Genomic DNA, 25,538 nt, shown 5'->3' on the forward strand with positions numbered 1-25,538 from the left:
GGCACCTCTCTCGGAGCAGGGAGGTTAGTTACATAGAAGCTAAAGATGCAAGACTTTACCCCACTGCAAACACTGTATTGTATTTATTAGAGAAGACGTGAGCTTACAGAACAATCATGCATAAAATACAGTATTATCATATACCACCCTATTATTTACACCTTGCTTTGGTGTGGAACTTCAGTTCATAGTCTAGTTATAGAAATGTGCCTTTATCAGTTGCAACTAAAGTTCCATGGTTTAACTTAGGGTTCACTGTTTTTTTTTGTTTTGTAATATGTAAAATTTAATTAGAAAATTCATAGTTCACAAAAGTATATATATTTTGTCAATATCTCATGAGAATGTTATCATAAATTTACTTACACAAAACAAAATTCACAGTTAGGCTTGACATTTAGTACTGTAAGATTTTATGCTAAACCCAGATACTTTTGTCAATAAAATACACTTGAAATAACTACCAGTGAATTGATGTTTTATTGTATAACCCAAATCTATTGGCTTCACAATATGTCTAGATCAGTTATTTCACCAATAATTTAAATGACAGAGATCCAGTCAAAAACACCACTGACATACTCTTAGCAGGATAATTAAAAGTACTAGCAACGGGAAGCAGCTGTGGCTCATCAGTTGGGCTCCCGCCTACCATATGGGAGGCCCTGGGTTTGCATCCTGGGCCTCCTTTTAAATGCAGGCTCACCCACACACTGTGGAGAGCTGCCCGGCCAGCAAGCGCTGTGGAGAGCCAACTCAGCAAGGTGACTCAACGAAAAAGGGAGAAAAGCACAAATGCAGAAGAATGCACAGCGATTGGATACAGAGAGCAGACAGCAAGCAAATCGCAAGGGCAGGGAGAATAAATAAATAAAAATAATAAATACAGACACAGAAGAATGCAGAGCGAACGGATAAAGACAGCAAGCAAAAACCCACAAAGCCGGGGAGTACAAAAAAACAGTATTAGCAGCTTTGATTTTCATTTTCATGATTACATACAAGATACATTTGTATTTTACAATTAAAATTTGTACAAAAAAGTCAAGCCCAGAAGTTATTTTTTTAGAGAAAAAATTTTTTATGTTAAAACTATATTTAGGAAAAAAAAAGAGAGAGAGAGAGGTAGTATGTGAAAGTATTTTTACCTAAAGTGTTGAACCCTGGCACTACTTATATTACAAATGAAGTTTAACCTTCTACATACTAATGTTTTTTTGCCATTCCAGAGTCAAATTTGAAAGACTCACAGAATCTTAAAACTGGAATGCTGGGAAGCAGACTTGGCCCAGTGGTTAGGGCGTCCGTCTATCACATGGGAGGTCCACGGTTCAAATCCTGGGCCTCCTTGACCCGTGTGGAGCTGGCCCATGTGCAGTGCTGATGTGTGCAAGGAGTGCCCTGCCACACAGTGGTGTCCTCCACGTAGGGGAGCCCCATGCACAAGGAGTGCGCCCCATAAGGAGAGCTGCCCAACATGAAAGCAAATGCAGCCTGCCTAAGAATGGCACTGCCCACATGGAGAGCTGACACAACAAGATGACACAACAAAAAGAAACACAGATTCCCGTGCTGCTGACAACAACAGAAGCAGAGAAAGAACAAGATGCAGCAAATAGACACAGAGCACTGGGGTGGGGGGGGGAGGGGAGAGAAATAAATAAATAAATGAATCTTTAAAAAAAACAAAAAACTGGAATGCCATTAAAAATAGTGGTATATAAAAGGAAAAACTTCAGTGGAATCCACAAAAACTACATAGTATTATACAATATTGTGCATTTAGTTAATAGTTTAGTGGTAATATGAACAAGACACAGTTAAATGTATTTTGAGTCAAGTGATCTTCATTTAATCAAGACTTTACTTCATATATTTTTAGCATATAGATAAGGGTTCACTGTGTAGTGCAGTTCCAGGTTTTCTTTAAATTTTTATTCTATGACCATATATACAATGTACCATTTCCCCTTTTAACCACAATCAGGTATATTTCAGTGTTGTTAATTACATTTACAGTGCTGTGCTACCAGCATCACCACCCACTAGCAAAACATTTCCATCATTCCAAATAGGAAACTCTGTACCTTTTAAGTCCTAAATCTCATTCCCTATCTCTACCCCAGTGCCCTGGTAAGTTACATTCTAGATTCCTCCTCTATGAGCTTGCTTATTCTAATTATTTCATATCAATAAATATTTTTTCATTTTGTGTCTGGCTTTTTTCACTTAATATGATCTTCAAGGTTCATCCATGTTGTTGCATGTATCACAACTTCATTCTTTTTTATGGCTGAATAATATTCCAGTGTGTGCATATATTACATTTTGTTTACCCATTAATCAGTTGATGGATGCTTGGGTTGCTTCCATCTTTGGGCAACTGTGAATAATGCCATTATGAACACTGGTGTACAAAACTCTGTTCTAGTCCCTGCTTCCAATTCTTTTGGGTGTATACCTCAAGGTGGATTGCCAGGTCATATGTTAATTCTACAATTAACTTTCTTCCACAGAGGCTACACCATTTTACATTGCCACAAGCAATGAATTGGTGTTCTTATTTCTTCATATTCTCTCTTAGCACTTGGAAAAATAAAAATTTTCTGTTTTTTTTTTTTAATAGTAGCCATTTTAACAGATGTGAAATGTTTTTGTATTGGGGTTTTGATTTGCATTTCCCTGATGGCTAATAACACTGAACATCTTTTTATGTGCTTTTTGAAACATTTGTATATCTTCTTTGGAGAGATGTCTACTCAAGTCGACCTATGTGATTCAAGAAGAGAAGATCTCAAGAAATCAATAATGTGTAGAAAGATTGAATCAGTGATCAAAAACCTTCCAAAGAAAAGCCCAAGACCAGGTGGCTTCAAAGGGGAGTTTTAAAAATATTCCAAGAAGAATTAACACCAAGAAGAATTAAATATTCCTGCTCAAAATCTTCCCAAAAACTGAAGAGGAAATACTCCTTAATTCATTCTATAAGGTCAATATCACCCTCATTCCAAAGTCAGATAAAGATTCCACAAGAAAAGAAAATTAAAGACCAATATCTTTTATAAACATAGATATAAAAATCCTCAACAAAATACTAGCAAACTGAATCCAAATAGTACATTAAAAGGATTATACACTATGGTCAAGTGGGATGTATCCCTACTATGCAAGGGTGTTTCATCATAAGAAAACCAATGCAATACACAACATTTAAAGTATAAAGGAAAAAAAAAAATACATGATCATCTCAATTGATGCTGAAAAGGCATTTGACAAAATCCAGCACCCTCTCTTGATAAAAACTCTTTTTCTCAACATGATAGAGGCATATATTAAAAGCCCACAGCTAGTATCCTACTTAATGGTGAAAAACTGACAGCTTTCCTTCTATGATCAGGAGCACGATTATTCAACATTATACTGGAAGTTCGAGCCAGAGCAAGAAGAATAAATAAAAAGCATCCAAATTGGAAAAGAAGAAGCCTCTATTTCTAGATGACCTGATTCTATATACAGAAAATCCTGAAAAAGCCACAACAAAGCTCCTAGAGCTAAAACATGAATTCAGAAAAGTGGCAGGGTACAAGATCAACAGAGCAAAATCAGCAGTGTTTATTTAAATAAGCAATGAACAATCAGAAGAATAAATCAAGTAAAATATTCCATTTATAATAGCAATGAAAAGAATCAAATACCTAGGAGTAAATCTGAACAAGAATGTAAAAGACTTGAACACAGAAAAACTATACTCATTGCTAAAAGAAGTTCTAAATAAATAGAAGGGCATTTCATGTTCATGAATTGGAAGACTAAACTTTGTTAAGGTATTAATTCTACCCAAAGATTCGATGGAATCTCAATCAAAATTCCAACAGAACTTCTCCACAAAAATGGAAAAAAACAACCACCAAATTTGTACAGAAGGGTAAAGAGCCAAAGCCATCTTGAAAAAGAACAAAGTTGGAGGACTCATACTTCCAATCTTAAAACTTATTACAAAGCCACAGTAATCAAAATAGCATGGTACTGTCACAAGGACAGACAGAGAGACCAATGGAATAGAATCGAGGGTTCAGAAATCAAACCTCACATTTATGGCCAAATGATTTTTGACAACAGGGCAAACAACACTCAATTGGAAAGAACAGTCTCTTCGACAAATGCTGTTGGGAAATCTGTATTGTCATTTGCAAAAGAATAAAGGAGGACCCCCTGCCTCAACCTTACACAAAAATCAACTCAGAATGGATTTAAGACCTAAATGTAAGAGCCAGAACTATCAAAACCCTAGAAGAAAATGTAGGGGAGCATCTCCAGTACCTGGTGTTAGGTAATGGTTTCTTAGACTTTACATTCAAAGCACAAGCAACAAAAGATAAAGTGCATAATGGGACTTTATTAAAATTAAAAACTTTTGTGTCTCAAAGGACTTTGTTATGAAAGTAAATGACAATCTACACAATGAGAGAAAATATTTGGAAACCACAAATCTGATAAAGTTTTAATATCTGGAATATATAACGAAATCCCTTAACAACAAAAAAGATAAACAAGCCAATTAAAAATGGGCAAAATACTTGAATAGACAAACCTTTTGTTTTTATTTGTATTAGTCATTTAAAATTTTACTATTCACTTTCTTTTCTAATTGTTAAATCTTCTCCATTAGAAACAAAAGTTCTGTATGTTGGAAAATAAGAGTTAAGGAAACTTGAATAATGTGACTCCATAGAGATTTGTTTTGAAAAATTTATTAATAACAGATGGGCAGTTTGAAAATACACACACAATGTGTACATATGTATACATGTTTTAGATTTCATGAAAATGAAATGGGTTTACACAGGCACTGTCTTGTTTCAATATCAGATCTTTGCCGCTACAGCTAATTAGTAATGGGTTTACATAGGTAAGGCACTGGCTTATTTCAATATCAGAATCAAGTTATTACGAATTACTAATTAGCTATAGCAGCAAAGATCTTTTTGACTTTGGAATGAGCTGTGTAATTTTTGTTTTTGCCAATAGATTTTTCTCCCAAATTTTGCTTCGACTAATATTTGTATTAGTAGTTTAAAGATCTGGTAGAAGATTGTGGGAAGATGGCAATGGACTGACAGGCAGAGCTGAATGCTGTCACACTGTCCAAAGGACCTGCTTTGGGGGTCAGCAGACCAGGACAATGCTACACAACCCCCCAGGAGGGCGAGGGACAGAGGGACAAAGAAGCTGAAACTACAAACGTGAGTTATCAATCCCCTGTGGCAGCTGGAAAGGGCTCCCCTGCGGTCACCCCTCAGGCTGCAGTGTGGTTTGCTGGCCTGGCGGGGGAGCAGCCGCGGCAGGCCAAGCCGCTGCCCCCATAATAGGGTGGCTGGTCGGACTCACCGCCACCCCTGAAGGGAGCTCGGCATGGGCGCAGAGTGCCCTCGGGTCTCCCCTTCTCGGCAGCCATGCTTCCGCGGCCGCCCCTCCTCCCGGATGGCGCCACACGATGCCTGTAGGGCGGCACCCTTCTTCTTCTTTCTCCCTGCGCAGGCGCAGGGCGGAAAATTCCAGTCTGCCCTTTTACCCTCCCCCGACAGCAGCAACAGCCAGGCGTGGGCGGAGAAATCCAGTCTACCCTTTTCCCTTCCCCCGACAGCAGCAACAGCCAGGCGTGGGCGGGAAACTCAAGTCTGCCCTCCACCCCAGTAACAGCAGCCACCAATCCCTAAACCCTGCCCCTTCCCCCAGCAACAGCGACAGCCAATCCCTAACCATCACCCCTCCCCCGTCCAGTACCGCCCACTGACCTTTCGCCAGCAACCAATCAGAACAGGGCGTGGCTTCGACCAATCAGCCTTCCCCAGCCCCTATAAAACTGTTGCCTCTCCCTCAATAAAGTGGACTTGCGTGTTTACCTTGTCTCCGCGGTAGTTCTTCTGCCGTGCGCCCTCCAGTCCTGAGAGCCCCCGACAAGGGCCTGGCCTCCCTTGTCCCCAGTTCGTCGCCTGCTTCTCCGGGCGACCCCTTCGTCGCCTGCTTCTCCGGGCGACCCCTTCTTCGCCAGCTTCGCTGGGCGATCCCGTCAGCCGAACCGTGCAACCCCTTGTGAGACCGATCCCTCGTCTGCTGCCGGACCGACCCCTCGTCCCAAGTGGGACCGACCCCTCGTCCCAAGCGGGACCGACCCCTCGTCCAGAGCTGGACCGACCCCTCGTCCGCAGCCAGACCCCACCTCTACCGACCGAGCAAGCCGCCGCACTCCCCGTCCCCACCTCCAAGATACTAAGCTCAGGTAAAACCCTTGCTTGCTGCAGCTGACTTAGGGGAAGACATCTTCCTTCCTCTTAGCTGTTTCAAGGGAAAAGGGAGGGAAGGTTGAGATGATTTTCTTCAGTGAATTCTGCCAGCAGAACCCGCTTTGACTCTCCGATCTGGAGATTCAACAGAAACACAGGAAAGCTCAAGACTGAAAACCTCAGTGGAAAGGTGTGCCACCTTGCACCATCTGCTGGCCAGTCTGGAAATTGCATGGACAAAACCTATTGTAGGTTCTCTCTGTACCCAACCCCTGGGAGAAAATCTGCACCCACTAGTGAGTTCCTGGCCCAATTTTGAAAACTTAAGCTGAGAAACTTTAAAGACTGAGAATAAGTTGAACCAAGTATCAAAGAAGAGCTGTGGGGGAAAAAAAAAACAATAGGCAAGAGAGAGAAGTTAGCCATCAGAGTAAATACACCACATATTCAGATGTGTAGATATCAGCAAAAATTACAAGCCATACTAGAAAACAGGAAGAGATGGCCCAGCCAAAAGAATAAACCAAATGTCCTAAAGAGATACAGGATTTAAACAATTAATCAATGATAATCACACAACTCCCCTAAATCACTTCAAAAATTTTAAAGAAAATATGACTAAAGAAACAAAGGATATTAAGAAGACACAGGAAGAGCATAAAGAATTTGAAGGACTGCGAAGAAAAGTGACAGATCTTATGGGAAAGAAAGACACGATAGGGGTGAGATTAAAAATACATTAGAGGCACATAAGAACAGATTTGAATTGCTTGAACATAAAATTAATGATTTCCAAGACAGAACATCTGAACTGGAAAAGATAGGAGAAAAGTATGAGCATGGAAAAGTGGAAAAGGATCTCAGGGAATTGAAGGATAATGCAGAATGCACAAACATTAACATTATTGGTGTCCCAGAAGAAGAAGATAATGAAAAAGGGGCAGAAAGAAGATTTGAGGAAATAATGACTGAGAATTTCCCAACCCTTAGGAAGGATATAAGTATCAATATCTAAGAAGGACAATGCACCTTGTATTAGTCAGTCAAAGGGGTACTGATACAAAATACCAGAAATTGGTTGGTTTTTATAAAAGGTATTTATTTGGGATAGGAGCTTACAGATACCAGGCAATAAGCCATAAATTACTTCCCTCATCAAAGTCTATTTTCACATGTTGGAGCAAGATGACTGCCAATATCTGTGGGGATTCAGACTTCCTGGGTTCCTCCCTTCCTGGGGCTTGCTTCTCTTTCCTCTTTGTGCTTACTTCCTGGGGCTCCAGCTTAAGGTTTCAGCATGAAACTCCAACATAAAAAATCCCTAACTCTGTCTTTTGTCATGACTTTTATCTGTGAGTTCCCATCCACCAAGGGGTGGAGACTCAACGCCCTACTAGCACAAGAGGTTTACATAATTACTCAAGTAAACCTATGAATTTGATATAATCTAATATGCCCAGAGGAAAAGATCAGTTTACAAACATAATCCAGTATTTCTTTTTGGGATTCATCAATAATATCAAACTGCTACAACTCCAAACAGAATAAATCCGAATAGACCTACCCCAAGGCACCCATTATTAAGAATGACAAATATCTGAGATAAAGAGAGGATTCTGAAAGCAGCAAGAGAAAAGCAAAGCATCACATACAAGGGAAATGCAATAAGATTAAGTGCCAACCTCTCATCAGAAACCATGGAGAAGAGAAAAAAGTGGTATGATGTATTTAAGGTACTGAAAGATAAAAACTGCCAGCCAAGAATTCTGCATCTGGCAAAGCTGTCCTTCAAAAATGAGTGCATTCAAAGTCTTCACAGACAAACAAGAACTGATAGAATATGTTACTAAAAGACAAGATTTGTAAGTGATACTAAGGATGCCTCAGCCTGAAAGTAAAAACAAGGGTGAGAGATTTGGAGACGAATTTAGAAATGAAGATTATTAGGAAGGGGAAGCTAAAGAAGAAGAAGACAGGCAACAGAACAATAAGACAACAGAGAGCTGAAGGATGAAATGGAAGAAGCAATTCAAAGTTTTCAAATAGCCCTTCACATCTATCTGATGAACCCTGAAATATGGAAAGAAGACCTTTCTTAGACAAGAACACTCCAGGATCAGCAGAAAGTGGCACAGAGGATTAAAAAAAGTGAATCACCAGCAGAAGTAACGGATTTCTCACCAAAGTCAATTCCTGACTATGACTCTGAAAGTGATGGGATTGTTGCTGTTTGTGCAGCTATTGCTGAGAAACAGAAGACAGCTTCAACAAATAAAACAATAGTTATTGTGTCTGCTTCTGGGACTGTAGAGACTGTAAGTGAGAAGGAAGATGGTGCTCCAACACCAGATGGCTCTGTTTTTATCAAAGCCCGATGAAGGAAATGCATAACATCAATTATCTGAATCTGCCTTTTTTTGATTATCATTTGAAGTCATAGACATAGGGACATTTATTCTGGAGAAACAGGGCAAAACTCCTATTTGTGAGATAAGTTTTTCAGATAAGGAATATAAATCTAAATGGTAGCATTACTGCATAGTATTTGGACTATGCTTTGATAAGTTAGATTAGAATTCTGATAAGTTGGTTAGATTAGAATTCTGAGCAAAATGTTTTTGAAGTATAAATTTAACTTAATCCAAATATATGGATATATACATTTTAAAGACACAACTTGTAAAGCAAATTCTTAAACAGTAAATAACTTGGTCAGTGTTATTAAAATGTTGACTCACTGATTTCTGTTTTATGATAAAGGAAATAAGTGATTGCTTTCTTTCCTAGAAATATACTGCTGTTACTACTATTCACTCTGTTTTTCTTGCTTCTGTAGAGTAAGTTTGTCACAAGGTTAAATGTTTTTAATATTCATTTTGATTCAAAGTTGTGGTTTTTTTATATGTGGAATCTTTGAAAGTTCAGCCAAAAAGGCATGCAAATGTGAAGAAAAAGCAGATTCCTACCTCACACCATATTAAAATTCCTTATCATCAAAATTAAAAATTTAAAATTTAAAAATACATACAGAACTTCCTGGGCACAGAGGAAATGGTCAGAGGCATGCCAGGCAGGAAGATGAAGGAACCAATGTAGGATTACAAAACTGTGAACATACAGATTGCTGAAGGTTGTGGTTGTGTTCAACTGTAGTCCACTTTTATGCTTAGACCTCTAATGTGAGGATTCTACTTACTTTCCATTTTTTCTTTAAAAAAAAAAAAAAGAGATACAATTCACCCTCTTAAAGCAGACAATTCAATGTTTCTCAGTATATTTGTGTAGTTATATAACCATCACTGCAATCTAATTTTCAAATTCAGGAAACTTCATTAGCAGTCAATCCCCATTCCTTTCTTCCCTCCTGCCCTGGCAACAACTAAGCTACTCTCTGCAGCTCTGGATCTGTCTATTCTGGACACTTAATATACATGGAATCATCATACAAAATGTCGTCTTTGGTGACTGGTTTCTTTCACTTAGTATAATGCCTTCAGGATCCATCCATGTTGCAGCATGTATCAGTACTTCACGTCTTTTTATTGCCAAATGATATTCTATTTTATGGGCAACCCATATTTTATTTATCCATTCATCATTGCATGGACATTTGAGTTGTTTCCACTTTTTTAACTATTATGAAAAAATGCTGCTCAACATTTGTGTACAAGTTTACATGTTAACTAATTTTTCTTGGATATATACCTAGGAGTGGAATAGTTGGGTCACATGTTAACTCTATGCTTAACTTTTTGTGGAACTGCTAGATTGTTTTTCAAAATGGCTATACCACTTTACACTCCCACCAGCCCTCTATCAGAGCTCCATTTCTCCAACTCTATGTCAACAATTGTTACCCTCTTTTTTATTAGAATCATCCTAATGAGCATGAAGTGGTATCTTACTGTGGTTTGATTTGCATTTTGCCAATGGCTAAAGATGCTGAGCATCTTTTCATGTGCTTATTTGTCATTTCACTTACTTTCCAAGACAATATTATGTCATCCTTTTTCCAAGACACACGAACCCTGAGCCTTTTCTCTTTATGTCCAATGTTGAACTCTAGTTCTCAAAATGCAATTCTGCTCTCCACTCTTGGGCCCGTTCACATCCTTCTACTGCACATACATGCTCAGCACAAGCTTTCGCAAATGATTCTCTTAGAACTGAGCTTCAGGCCTTATCAAGGTTACTTCTAAATCTTAATCAGACTTGGGCAGACAAACCAAGTGAGCTAATTACCCTTTGTCAAATAAAGTAACCATCCAATGTCTGTCACCAGCTTGGAACCTGTTGTAGGGCCAAAATACTGGAGAGGCAATCCCGTCCACTCTTATCTCTCATGACTTGTCTCTGAAGAGCCATTAGTTATCCTACCACCCCACAGTTTTAAGTGAAGAAGACACATTTTCCATTTCTCTAAAGCTTTACTTCCACACACGAGGACATGGGTGGTGTCTGAGAGTAAAATTCTGAAGCAGAGCAGGAGGAAGGATCCACTGCTGGCCAAATTCCTCTGCCAACGGGGTCAGGGCCAGCACAGAGAACGCTGCAGTGGCCGTGAGCTGTGGACGGCCTTTGATTTCTTAAGTTTGAGATGATCTTAAAAATCCAGGCTCCAGCAGTAGTCCACGCAAACAGAGCATCAGTGAATTTGACATCATACAAACCCAACAGCCCGGTCCTTTTCCTCTTGCAGAAATAACCATTTGGGGCATCCTTAAGATATTTAAAAGCACGCTTTATAAATAACATCTTCAGGCTTGCATAGGAACTTATATTTACCCTATATAAGAATATGTTGCTATTTTTAAGGGGTAATTTTAAATCTCTTACTCCAGGAAGTATATTTTGACCCAAGATAGTTTTATATTGCTTTGCTCAGATATAAAACAATTATTAAATGCTGAAGGAAAACTAATAATTGTTTAGATACACTAAAAGCCTCTACAAACTCATTAACATGCTACAAAGTTTAAATCTTTACCCAAGCTAAAATATCTTTTAGACAAGCTATTTTCTTGGCTCTTGGTCCCTATTCTCCATTGGGGAGCTGAAGTGGAACCTCTAATACTACATTTCTTCCCTTTTTGAATCTGAGGCTTTTGAGGAAGATTTCCCCAAAATTAGAAAACATCTCTTGGAACATGGCAAGATATAGAAACAAATGCAAAGATTTTCCCTCTCAACTTTGCTTTGGGATTCTGTATCCTTCTAGGAGAACTAAGTTTAGAAACTGAATTTCCTGGTATCTAGGGATTCAGATATTTTTCTAACCTCAGCTTTTTACGAAGCATTTTAGAAGAAAGGGAAGCTGCTTTCTTGACCTCTGACATACTGATTAACATTGACTTGTTAGTATCTGAGCTGCAATTTAGAGGAGGTATTTTCTGAACCTCAAAATTTGCCCAGTCAGAAACCTAGGAGAAGTTTTTGTAGGTCGACTTGCAAAATATTTCTCAAATATAACCTGTATTAGTCAGCCAAAGGGGTGCTAATGCAAAATACCAGAAATTGGTTGGTTTATATAAAGGGTATTTATTTGTGGGAGGAGCTTACAGATACCAGGCCATAAAGCGTAGGCTACTTCCCTCACCAAAGTCTATTTTCACATGTTGGAGCAAGATGGCTGCCGACATCTGTGAGGGTTCAGGTTTCCTGGGTTCCTCCCTTCCAGGGTCTTGCTTCCTTCTGAGTTCAAGGTTCCTTTCCTCCCAGGGCTTGCTTCTTCCTGGGCTACGAAGGCCTAAATGATCAGGTCCCGCCAACTTCATCAGATTTATCTCATGACCTTTTTCTTCCCTGGAGTGCACTGAATCTTTTCTGCCATTTGACCTTGAACTTGGCATGGCAGTGCCAGCACACCAGGTTGCTCCTCCCTGTCCCTGCACAGGGCCACTCCTTCGCATCCTTCAGGTGTCAGTGTGATGACTGTGACCTCTTCAGGAAAGGCCTTCTCTGACCCCCTGTCTAAATTAAATCTTTTCTTTTTTTCATCCTGCAAAATGATCTACTTTTTATCTTCTTCATAGGACTAACTCCAACCTGTAGTTTTCAATGTGTTTGTTTACCTTTTCATTGTTTGCCTCTCTTACTAAATGGTATGGCCATATGACTGGGACCTTTTGCCCAGTACATAGTAAGGCATAAATAAATGAATGATTGAATAAATAAGTGAACTACCTAGTATGTCTTCATGCATGTTAATTACTCTTATTAATAAACATAGATCAGATTTCCCATAAACTTTCAGCCTCCATTAGCCATCATTCTATCTAGCTTGTCATCTGTCCTGTCAAAGGTTCAGCTATAGGACATCTGCACTGGGGAGAAGATACCTTTATAAGTCATTTCCCTTGAAATTACGCCTGAATGAAAGGAGTAAATTAAATGGCCAAGTTCGCTTATCACCACAATGCAATAATACTAACTAGCAGCCCAAGAGGGAATTTTATTTGCATATGCAACTTTTGAAGATTGACTCATGTCCCCCACAAAAGGCATGGCCAGGTTGCATGCCTTGGTCCTGGGGTAAGGAACATCTTTGGAGGCGTTTTTGTGTTTTTTTATTTTAAATTTAATTTAAAAATTTATTTATTTCTCTCCCTTTCGTTGCCCTCCCCTCCAGTTATCTGCTCTCTGTGTCCATTCACTGTGTGTTCTTCTGTGTGTGCTTATATTCTTGTCAGCGGCACTGGGAATCTGTGTCTCTTTTTGTTGCATCATCTTGCTGTGTCAGCTCTCTGTGTTTGCAGTGCCACTCCTGGGCAGGCTGTACTTCTTTCGCGCTGGGCGGCTGTCCTTTACAGGGCACAGTCCTTGCATGTGGGACTCCCCTATGCGGGGAACACCCCTACGTGGCACAGCACTCCTTGTGCATATCAGCACTGCACATGGGCCAGCTCATCACATGGGTCAGGAGGCCCTGGGTTTGAACCCTGGACCTCCCATGTAGTAGGCGGACGCTCCACCCATTGAGCCAAATCCGCTTCCCTGGAGGTGTTTTAGTTAAGATGTGCCCCCACTGAAGGAGCTGGGTCTTGACTCAATGTGGCTGAAGTCCATATAAGCGAAGGAAACTGGACGCAGGGGAGAAGCCGCAGGGAGCAGAGGTTGGAAGTCAAGAAAACCCGGAAGATAGAGGAGAGCATGCCACTGTGTGTTGCCATGTGACAGAAGCACCAAGGACCAAGGACGCTGGCAGCTCCAGAACACCACAGTCTTTGGGGAGTAAGCATCGCTTGGCTGATGCCTCAGTTTTGGACGTCTGCTAGCCTCAAAACCATGAGCCAATAAATTCCTGGTGTTAAGCCAGTCCACTGTGTGGTATCTGTTTTAGCAGCCTGGGAACTAAACTACAAGCATATATATTATTACATGATGATAAACCTTCTTTCCTTTCCTCCATTCTTGATATTTATTTTCAATTGTTTGGAAAGTGGTCAATTCTTTCTTAAACTTACTCCAATAACATCATACTTAAATCTGAACATAGAGCTTACTCGAATGCAAATTTTGGAAATAGAAATGATAACATGGCATGAGGCACTATCCAATTTAATGTATAACATACTAAGACCAAAAACTCAAATCCTTTTCCTCTAATGACAGATTTCAGCTGGGCTGAAACTGGACTTGCTAGCTACATGCCTGAGCAATCAGAGTAATCACTATCCTTTTTCTTGGTTCTCAAGGTAAGGTAAATAGTAAATGACATTAGACAACACTCTAAACATAATCCTTACACATGTCACAGCTGATTTATTAAATTCAAATGTCTTAAGCCTACTAAAAATTAAATCATGCTTGGCCACACTACACACTACGGGATTGGGGCCCAGTTGCCAGAGCCCTCACCTCCCTGGATTGTCTCTGAAAAGCCTACGCATTCTCCTAGCTGTAAGTCAAAAGTGCTCTGGGCAGAATTAATCAGTCCTTCCTCTCTTCTCCCATATATTTTACACCACACCAGTGCTAGACTGTTAACTCAAAGACCACAGGACCTTTATCATATGGACATGAATGTCTCCTGTGAGCAAAGAATAATCACAAACAACTTCACATGGCTCTATGGTGAAACTCTCTGCCTGGAAAATGAGAAGTGAGGCCTCTCCCAGGGCCCACCACCACAGTCCCCTAATCAGGGTTAAAAAGCCCATGTGTTCTTAATCAGTTTGTACTTCTTTCCACTAATTGATAGAGTGCCAGTTGTCCTATTCCCAGAGAGCCTCATTAGTGGCCAGGAGATACTAGTGCTTGGAAAAGAGGAGATGAGGATCGCCCATTTCTTCACATTAACATTATGATCTGCCTGGTCATTAGGGAGAGAGTTTGCAGAGTAAAGGTTAGTATCTCTCCATCTTCTAGATACAGTCAGGTTGAAAATTAAATACATATATATGTATTAACTAAGTTAAATATATAAATATATATATAACCTATGTTGTGTGTTGTTCAATGATGACATTAAGTAAGTCAAGTTTTTAAAGAAGGATTTCTTATTAACAATTGTATATCCCTAGTTCCAAGTATATGAAAATAAACTTTTTTCTTACTCTGGTGTGAAAACTAAAAGGTCAGTTGTTCAAATCACCAAAACAGTGGTACCTTCACATAAGATGTTGCAAATATGGAGGCATATGTTGCATTTGGATTTTTAAATGAGAGTTCATCCTTGGACTCAGAACCAAGAATTTTTACCTAACCAAGAAAGTAACTAAGTCATAACAAAAACACTTTGTATTTACAGATTACATTCTACAGGTGCTTATCATGCCTTATCAAACTGTTACATCACCTTGTAGGTAATCATGATCATTTACATTAAATGACGAAGAAACAGCCACTGAGCATCTAACATGCAGGCAGTGTGCTATACACTCTATAGAGAGAAGGAAGAGGAGGAGAAAGGGGGAGGAGGAGAGAGGGACAGAGAGATGGAGCACTTCAAAAGAGAAATACACAGAGGGAGAGAGACACACATGACTAATCTCCACTTAAGGAAGCTGGAATTTCTGCTTCCAGGCCTTCTTGCCCTGTCAGGGGTTTGACTATCTAAACAAATAAAGTCCTTCATTTCCCTTAAGGTGTTTGTAGTTGGGTTTTTCTTACCTACAATGATTTGTTATTTAAGAAAACATGCTCATTACTAGATTAAGTTCTTATTTCCATGTACGTGTCAGATACAGTGATGAAACAAATCATATCAGCAAATATTTACAGAGAGGCTAAAAGGCTTAGTGACAGGAAGAGTTAGACTAGAGAGGATGAAACTAAAATTCTCATTGGAAATAAAGACCAAAATGCAAACCTGAAAAGAACTCATAGTATAAAATAAAAGGACACATACAGTTGGGCAGTATAGGATTAATTATTAAGCAAATTACACAGAAAACAAATACTATAGAAGTATGGAGGAGGGAACAATCAGGTTGGGGAACGTCATCCCGTTTTGTGTATTAGCAGTTCTACTTGTGGTTTTTCCCACATTGACGTAGGCTGAACTAGAAGTTCAACATCCCAGCCCATTCCCCTATCAATTTCGGTTCCTGAGCTACCCTTCCATTTATCTACAGAAAAGATAATGTAAAGCGTATACTAAGGCAGGGCAGCTTCACGGGTGTGTGCCTGTGTGGTCACAAAGACCCCTCTTGCCCGTGACCCTGGTCTTGGTTTAATGCTTTGTTGTCCCTGTCTTGAAATTCTCAATAATTTTTGAACAAGGGGCCCCACAGTCTCATTCTGCACTGACCCTGCAAATTATATAGCCGGTGCTATACCAAGGAAAGGGACAGAGTTGTTATACAAACAGTTCAGACCAATTGTCTTGCTTTTCAAAGTAGCCTGTTTATCATTTGTAAGGGATGTAATATATTTTGGAAGACAAAGGGTAAAATAAATTGTGCTTCCCTTTCACTTCCCATTAGAGCCAGCTATATGGGGACACTGCCCGGGGAGGGTGAACTTTCTTCATGACTTACTGTTTAATATGCCTCCATGGGATTTCATAATCACAGACCTTATTTCATATGCTTACAAGGGGAAATTTCCCTTCATTCCTAAAAAGATTTGCTTTAGGAATTGCAATATAATTCTACAAGAATCTTGAAAGGTCTTCTTAAAAAAAGCGATCATCCATGTTTCTTGGTAACATCTGGGGAAATTTTGATATGAATGGTGAAATTTTGACAATATCACATGAATTGAGCAAAACCTAACAGTTCATCATGCCTTTACTATCTTTGTTCTAGGTCTTTTGAGGTGAGAGGATATTACCATCCCAGTAGATTTTTAAATCCTTCTTACACAGTCTGGTTTTATGTGGTTTCCCAACTGTTCTTTGCATAACAACTCTCTGCTGACTCTTTTTTACTCAAACTGCAAATTTTGCTGAATTTCAGTATTCTTTTAAGATGCCTCCTCCGGTTAAGGGCAACCCTGGTGGTGCCACCTCTAATAAAACACCAGTTTTAAAATGCCATTGTGCAAATGAAAAGACCTACCTCTCTTGTAGAATAAGTTTGTTCTCTTTCTTCCAAAAGTCTTTAAAGTCAGAACTGAATTCATGCCAGATACTGAAGAAAACATTTGGGGACACCTCCTTCTCTCCAATTTTTGGTTTCATGAAGAAATAGGCTGTAGTCTCCAAAAAACTGTCAAAGCACAGATACACAAGAGCATAAAAGCTATAATTACTTTCCAATATGGGATATTATTTCTCATCCAAATGCTGATTTCATTCATGCACAGTTATTATTACCAAGAGGATTCAAACTCTTCAGGCACCAACAATAGTTCTCTGACAGTATGACGTTAGAGTTTTGGGCACAGATAGTAGCAGCTGACAAGAATCTTCTGTACACTGGAGGTCCAATAATATACTCAAAATCAATTACCATGTTTCTGATATATTTCAGAAATAAACCTGTAGTCAAGTTCAGAAATGTTGGAAGTGGTGGGCCTATACTGCCTTTCTAAACTCAAACAAATGAACGATCAGCCATTTCCCCCAAAACTAATATGCATTCCGTATTCATGGTATCCTATCGTTTATATACTATCTGGCTTCCTATACTGCTGGGGGAAAAGTCCCAGGATATGCTGACAAAAATATCCCATCAGAGTCCTCAGTAATCTGATTGACTGAATACTAATATGGCAGCCAACACAGTGACAGTAGCCAGATCAGTGGCATTCTGATGACCGAAGGTGCTACTGCAGAGGCTGCTTCAAAGTACAGCTACATGAAGCTCAGAAGAGGTTCCAAAGGGTTATTTGACAAGGAACACACAGCTAGTAAATGACTTAACAAAAATCTCCTGGCTCCATGCACATGCCCTGAAAAGGACTAATAACGTCAATGGAAGCTGAGGGCGTCCCGGTGAGGAAACCTGGGCAGCTGGTCAGAGTCACAGTTAGAGATGCTGCAAGAGGTGTGGCTTTCAAACAACCCTGGCCTTTTTTTTTTTTTCCAGTTTGACCTAGGGCCAATACTTTTTCTGCTACACAGTACTCGAGTTTGACCTACCCTGAAGCAAAATTTCTAAGGTAACTTGATTTTGCCATGCTCTGCTGTTTGATGAAAGATAAATAAATTTGTCATATAGTTGATTTCAAATCACTCACATGAAAAACATCTTGTAGAGATGAATATTTTTTAAAAAGAGATTTACAAAGTAAATTTGATCAGAAGATAAAGGAAACACAGCATCACAAAAAACAAGTTTGTAGCCACCCTGACTTTGGGTTATCAGCGTGTGTCTAGTCTGCTCTGTTTTTAAACTTGGTATATGATTGTCTCTGAGCTACAAGATCCCCAGAATCAACTTTTAAGTTCTCAGCAGAACTTAAAAAGTACCTATGTGAACAGATGTATGGATCTCAGAAATACAGATTTCCTCCTATTTACCCTACCAAGAAAAAAATGACACAATGCAGTCAATTAATCCTGGGAAAGTGTCAAGCTGAGAAGTGGATATGGTATGTAAGAAATTGGCTGCCACAAGCTATGGTAATGCCATTAGAATGTGTCCAAAAATGTGTTGGTGGTGTGAGGACTGCCAAGAGAGTAGATGGCAGAGGGTATAAATAGTTTAGACATATCTGGGTTATAGTTTATTAAAACTGAGAAAGTATACATGTATTTCCCTCATGGGAAAACTGGTCATTCTTCTTATGTGCCTAAAGGGTATTTATGACCTACAAGACTGAAATTAGGTCTCAATGCTTAGATTACCTTTTCTTCCGCCATATCTCTGGTATTTATGATTCATAAAATTGATTATTACAGACCAAGCCAGTCTATTTGTAGTAGGCATGTCTAAATTATAATAGCTGGCTCATCTGTTCAACCATCCTATAGCTTTTTAAAAGTTCTTTCATGGACAGAATGGTGTAAAGGCAAGAACAGAGGATTTAGAATGAGAAAGTATGGGATATTACATCCTGTCTCTGTGATTCTGTATAAGGGCAAACCATTTAACATTATTGTTTCTCAGTTATTCATCTGTAAAGTAGATATTATTGTCAACAATAGTTTCAAAGAAGTCCAGTGAGTGAAAAATGAATTTCCAGAGTGTTTGTTAAATTTTTTAACATATAAAAAACATCGTATATTACCTATTATTTTAAATCACACACATATATTTTATATTACATATTAAACAAATGTAAGTATATATGTCCTAAAAATTTTCTCTAAATGCTAATTCAAATAGTGCAGCTTCGTTAATAAGCATTTGCGTGTCATGTTTCCTCTAGATATTTTAAGATCATTGGTGTGCACAGACTTCCAAACTTAGTAAAATATAATTATTCTAGTTATTTCCTCTTAGCTCTTCATAAATTACTCATTCAGAATTAATCAGGTAATTTAACCTCTAAACTTTAGTTTTCTCATCTTAAAATGATGAAAATGCCTGCTTTTCAAGATTGTCATAAAGGGTAAATGAAAAGACCAAATTCCTTAAAAAGGAAAGACTCACTATCATCAGACATTTAGATAGTAACACTCTATATCAGAAGATAATGGAGTAACAGATTTAAGATACTAAAAGTAGAAAGTGAGAGCCAAGTATATTACATACTTCAGACTGATTTTCAAGTATAAAGGCTACAGATTAACTATTTTCAACACAAAATAGCCCAAGGAATATTGTTCCCATGATCAGTTATTGAGAAATCTATTAGAGAATGAGCTTCAGAAAATCAAAATGGCAGAAGAGATATTGATGAAGGATTGTTGAATCAGGACTCTCAACATGGGAAAAAGGAACCAAAATGTACTAGCTGATAGCAAAAGCTCTGCCCTGATTTTGAATTGAAAATACAAGTATTAACTAACAATGTATTTTAGCTCTAGATCTGTACCCTGAAAAGTCTAGTCACAATACTAACTCAATGACAATAAATAATACTAGAACTGGGGACTGGGTGTAGCTCAAGGGGCTGAATACCTGCTTTCTGTGCATGAGGTCCTGGGTTCAATCCCTGGTACCTCCTAAAAAATAATACCTAGATTGTGATATTCAAAGACCATTCTAAATAAAAGGCTACTGCTGCTTGGAGAAATGGTTCAATCCAGGTCTGGGGTAAAAAATGTACATAATGAACCTGGAGTGTCTTATCACAAAAGAAAGCAAAGGTCATGATGAAAGAACTTAGAAGTGAACTAAAAGAGGTTCCCGATGGCTAGCGATAGAACATTTTATACATCAATAAGAGTAGTTACTACAAACGACTAAATCACATTAAAATATGTTTCAATCCAGAGCTCATTATGACACACGCACAAAAAAGGGAATAGTGAATCACCTCATTACCCTGAAAATTGGTAGACGGGGAAAGAATCATGCATTAATGTGTTTCTTATACAAACCATACCATTGAATAATTCTACGCTAAGTGAAAGTTTCTCATTAAAGAAAAGGCATCTTATTTAATAACTGAAAAAAGATTAAAATATCACCATTTTACACTAAATATTACAACAAATTAATGCATCCGGTTGTTGATTTTCAAAGGCCAGTAACATTACAAGAAGATACAACAAACATTATGTGCACCTTCTTGACAGAACACACCACCACCAATGAAGTAATTTGGTTGAAATAATCAACTGATCAATCATTTACAGTTAATTACTGAATAGAGGCTCATGTTACACTACACCACTGGGATAGAATCAGGAAAATTCAGACTGGAAAAACTCTATGGGACAAATAATCTAGTTTTTCCAACAATTAAATTTTGCGAAAAATAAAGTGTTGGAGGGGAACTTTTAAGAGACTTCGGAGAATCACCTAATCACAATGGTTGGAAATTATTTATATCTTGTTGAAAACAAAATAACAAAATAAAAAATACCTATAACATATATAAACTAATCAGAATTTTGAACATGGGTATTCCATGTTATTATGGCATCATTATTTTTAGGGATGAAATTGGTCATGGTTTTTGAACTGATAATTGTTGAAGCTAGAAGATTGGCACAAGGGAGAGCATTATACTATTCTGTTTACTTTTGTACATATTTTAGTTTTTCCATAATAAAGAATTTTTAAAAAATCTGATATACACAGAAGGTTATTTTAAAAATAATAAGGATCTTTAAAAATGACATTGTAGAAATACCTTTAAAAGGCCAGAACATTGCTTTAAAAACCTCTACTGGATATTGTTTTTGAGTATGAGTTATGTTCCACAGATTAAAATAGACTGCTTTTGATTCCCTTATTTGAAAAGGGACCGAACCACAAACTGAGAATTATATTCTTTTAAAATTCTAATCAATTTTAAAGGCCATTCTCTGTCTGGGGATTGTGCATACTAAGAAGACTCAAAATTTGTTTTTTAATACAACCCAAGGAGGTGCTAGTTATTACTACTTTCTCACCATAGGTTATGATCAATATGGAGAAGTATGTTCGCTGTAAATAAATTATATATAAATATCTTACTGTCTTAATTCTACTATCAGTTATTTCCCATGTATAAACAGAAATCATCCCGATCAAGTGTGCTATGAAACCCGGAGTGAAGCCCACCAAATTTGGTGGTACCTCCATCCCTGTTGAAGTTCTAGAAAAAGGCACCACTGCTTTCATTTAATCCATCAGTGAGCAGGTAGTTAACTATGAGCTAGAATGGAAGGACAAAAATAATAAGAAAAGCAATATCTATTCATTGATTTACTTGAAGGACAATTCTACTGAATTTAGCAGTTAAAAGAGGGGAGGTATTGGGCAAAGCAGTTAGCCATGGTATGCCTCACAGACAGCTTGCAGATGTCACTGGTGCTCATAGACGTGGAACATCCTCTGAACATTGCTCTGCTATCACATATTTGCTTCAAGAAGGTTAAAACCTTTCATGAGAATTTTCAGAAAATTATATGCATACCCCAATATTTAACCTTCAAGAATCTGAAGCATATCTAAAACAACACAAGGACTTTTTAAATGAATTCATTTATACAAACCAAAGCAATCTAGGGTGACTTAGCTAAAGATAGGCTGATCTTCAAAATCATCACCACTTTTACTTTACTCTTTATTAACTGATGTCAGAGAAACCTTTCCCTCCATTTAGAGTAGTAATAGCATATGACGTCTGCTTACTGGTTTCTTGCTCCTGTCAGCCTAGTCTCACAGGGCAGGGCATTCTGAATCTGCACTCATTCTCCCATCTGCCTGGAGAGATGTGCAGCAGCCACCCACAGAGCTACAACCTCTTTCAGGTTGCTGCTCAAATATTACCTCCCTGGTGAGCTCTTCCAGGAACAGCCAATGGAAAGTTGCAACATGTGGACTGCCTTAATATTCCTGCTTTATTTTTCTCCATAGCACCCACTGCCATCAGAAATAGGAGATATTCCGTATATGTGTTTATGGTCATTCTCCGTACATAAGGGATTTTATATAAGGGACTTTTTATCTTTTACTTTCACTGCTTCATGCTTTTTATAGCCTAGAGATAAAAAAAAAAACAACAAAAAACCACAAACCTGGGTTTTCAATTTGACCAGGTTTTAGGTCTGGCTGCACACCTGTGTGGACTTCATCGACTTCATAAATCTGAGTTTATTTTTACCTCATTTGTACAATGAGAATGACAATATGTCCTGTTCAATAAGGGCCTTGTAAGGAGAGCATAAGGTGCTTCCCAGAATTGTCAGGCACACAGTCAGACACAGCGGTCAGGATGAGAAGGTCACTGGCCTTCGTGGCATATTCACAGAGTACGAGTCCCTCAGCTTAGTCTTCCGACAGAGACGTGGAGGAGAGCAGTTCCATAGTTCCATTCACTCTTTTCCCGTATCCCCACAGGGCATTCATACCAGTTGACACCGATGCCACTTGGTCAGTCTCCTCGGGCACAGCAAGCCCGTGTCACAGTGGGGCTCAGACTTACCTCCTCCTACTCATGCAAGCGCTTTATCCCACTTAGCGCAGAAGAAAGTTTGCAGTGACTCTCTCTCACTTTGTTTACATAGAAAACAAAAAACGTATCCTTTTACTCTGGCTTCATACACGATAAGAACAACAAGGAATTATATTCTATACTTTTGCATTTTATTTCATGTACTTATACACACACACGGTTGCACACATGCACATATACATGCACAGTTTTCAGGCACTCAGCTAATAGATATATCACAGTCAACAGCCAACAAACAAGGTCTGCTAAAAGAAGTAAATCCATTTAATTCAACCTCTCCTTCCCACCACAAATACAGTTGGAGCTGTAAGTAAAGTTGTATCACAATTCAGATATAAGCTGCTGTTGTCAGTCTGCTGCGTCTCCGAGCAGGAGGAGGTCATTTGTTAATTTACTCTCCTTGTAAACCTAATGACAGCAAGACTTGGGACCAAAGTCCTCCCTCCCTGGCTCAACTGCCAACGTGGCAGTCCAGGCTATTGTGACACATTGCTATGTTTGTACTGGTGGATGGAGCCCTGGGAGTGAGGGGATCTGATGAGGTCATTTCTAGGCATGCATCTATGATGGGTGGGCTTTTCATTAGCCAGTAATTTAGCTGTGGCCCTGTCTAAGTGACCTGGCAGCTTTGCCTTCCTCTAGGTTTTCTTTTTGGCCTTTCCTCTTCCTTTATCCTCTCAATACCATCGTTCTTTTGGGATATAGCAAAAAGGCCGGGCACTAAATGAAAGCTTGTAAGCAGAATGAGAGTTGTACAAATATAACTCAATTTAGTTCATATAGGCAGGAAAAAGAACTTAAAGCATCTCACTATTAAATATAAGGCCAAGAGAGCATACCAGTTTAAATGAACTGCCAAGAATCATCATCATAAATCTTCCCTTGCTTTTGCCTTTTTTATTGTGCAATGTTGGATTTTGTAATATTATTCTCCAGAACAAACTAAAATCTCAGGAGAAAAGATCTATTTTTAGTTAAAGCCTTCCATAAGTAGCTGTAATCTTTGGATTCCTAAAACATCATCATTTCTATTTTCTCCTTTTACCCCAAAAGGGTCTTGTATGACCCTGTGAGTATGTATTAGTCTGCCAAAGGGGTGCTAATGCAAAGTACCAGGAAATGTGTTGGCTTTTATAAAAGGGATTTATCTGGGGTAAAAGCTTACAGTTCCAAGGTTGTGAAAAGCCCAGCTCAAGGCACCGTACAAGGTGCTTTCCCACCAAAGTCGGCTGCCACGTGGTGAGGGAAGATGGCGGCCATCTCTGCCAGGGCGCCCCTTCCCCTCGAGGCACCCTCTCAGTGGCTCAGCTGCTCCGCTTTCTTCCCCTTTGCAGCTGCGAGCTGGCAGGGGCTTGTCTCTGAGGGCCTCCTATATCTGCCGTGCTGTTCCGCTCTCTTCCCAATTTCAGCTGTGAGCTATCAGGCAAATGGCTCATCTCTCCTTGGGGCCTCAGCTGCTTGAGGCTTCTCCTTACTGTCACATGGCAGGATCGAAAATGACAGAGCTCTCTTCCTGTGTCTTCTCTGGCAGTCTTTCTCTGTATCTCCATTTCTACCAGCCCCAGCAAGGGGGAGGAGACCCAACCTGAGTTACACCTTACTGATGCAGCCCAAGCAAAAGCTCTAAATCGATTTTATTAAGTAATCTAATCAAAGGCCCCTGGGCTGAGTTTAATGTAATCAAAGGGCATCACACCCAGGGGAAGAGATTAGTTTATAAACATAATCCTTTCCTCTTTGGGATTTATAAAATAATCTCAAACTCCCAAATGAAATGTAACAAGTTTCATAACTCCAAATAGGAAGAATAAATCCCCTTCATTCATCACTGAAAGGCAGGGTGAGAGGTCTTCCAGGTTTTCTAACAAGCACAAAGTATCCTAAAGCCAACCATTCTGCTCCAGGTCACAGAAAATCAGAGGAACTCAGAATGGTGGGAGGACAAATTGGTATTTCTTTTCTCTTAAAATGAAGAACTGTGATCTCAAAGCAGCCAACTGCTCTTAGAAAAAAGGTAATTCAACGCAGGAACCCTTATCAGCTCATATAATAGAAGAGAAGCTTGAAAACTTCCAGATGCTGGCTGGCCCTGTGCTGACAATGTAAGGCGAGACCTATGCTGATACTGAAGAAGCAGCAACCAAGTCCCTAAAACTCTGATCGACTATGGAAAGGTCAATACTCTTGTGTCCTATTGCTTATACTTACTCCAGAATTTTTTCCTAAACTAATCTCCATTCTTCCTAAAGCCTTGATTCTGCCCTCTCAAAAAACAAAAAAACCCCACTTTACTAATATACACAATTTTGCATTACCCACACATTTCTCTATCTATATCACTTCATAATTTCACCTTCATCTCCCACGGGAAATCAATGAAGACTAAGTTCTCAACCTGTCTGGTCTTTATCCTATTCACTACTACTTCCTGAAGGAAAATACTGAAATAATTGTTTCCTATTTTCACCATCAAAAATCTTCCCTTCTATTGGCTTCCTACCCTCATTAAAAAATATATAACAAAATATGAAAAGGACCTATATGTAAAAAAACCTATAAAACACGGGTGAAAGAAACCAAGAAAGGGCTAAATGAAAGAGCAGATATTATTACACGTTCATGGATTGGAGGGCTCAATATTATTAAGATGTCAAGTTTCACAACTTGAGCTATAGATTCTGTGCAATCCCAGTCAAAATCTCCACAAGCTATTTAAAAAATATCCATAAACTGATGCTGAAATTTGTACGAAATGGCAAAAGACATTGAAATGGAATAGCCAACATACTACTGATGAAGAACAGAGCTGGA

The 25,538-nt window shown here is 38.9% G+C and overlaps 1 protein-coding gene across 1 annotated transcript in view; it reads right to left on the reverse strand.

Annotated features, from left to right (window-relative positions):
• Positions 1-25,538, reverse strand: part of FMN2 (formin 2) — a 399,341-nt gene that overhangs the window by 19,328 nt on the left and 354,475 nt on the right. Inside the window, 1 exon segment of the mRNA XM_058309485.2 lies at positions 16,787-16,936. Within this exon segment, the coding sequence (XP_058165468.1) occupies positions 16,787-16,936 (150 nt within the window).

The sequence above is a fragment of the Dasypus novemcinctus genome, chromosome 13 (genome assembly GCF_030445035.2).
Source record: "Dasypus novemcinctus isolate mDasNov1 chromosome 13, mDasNov1.1.hap2, whole genome shotgun sequence".
Lineage (NCBI taxonomy): Eukaryota > Metazoa > Chordata > Mammalia > Cingulata > Dasypodidae > Dasypus > Dasypus novemcinctus.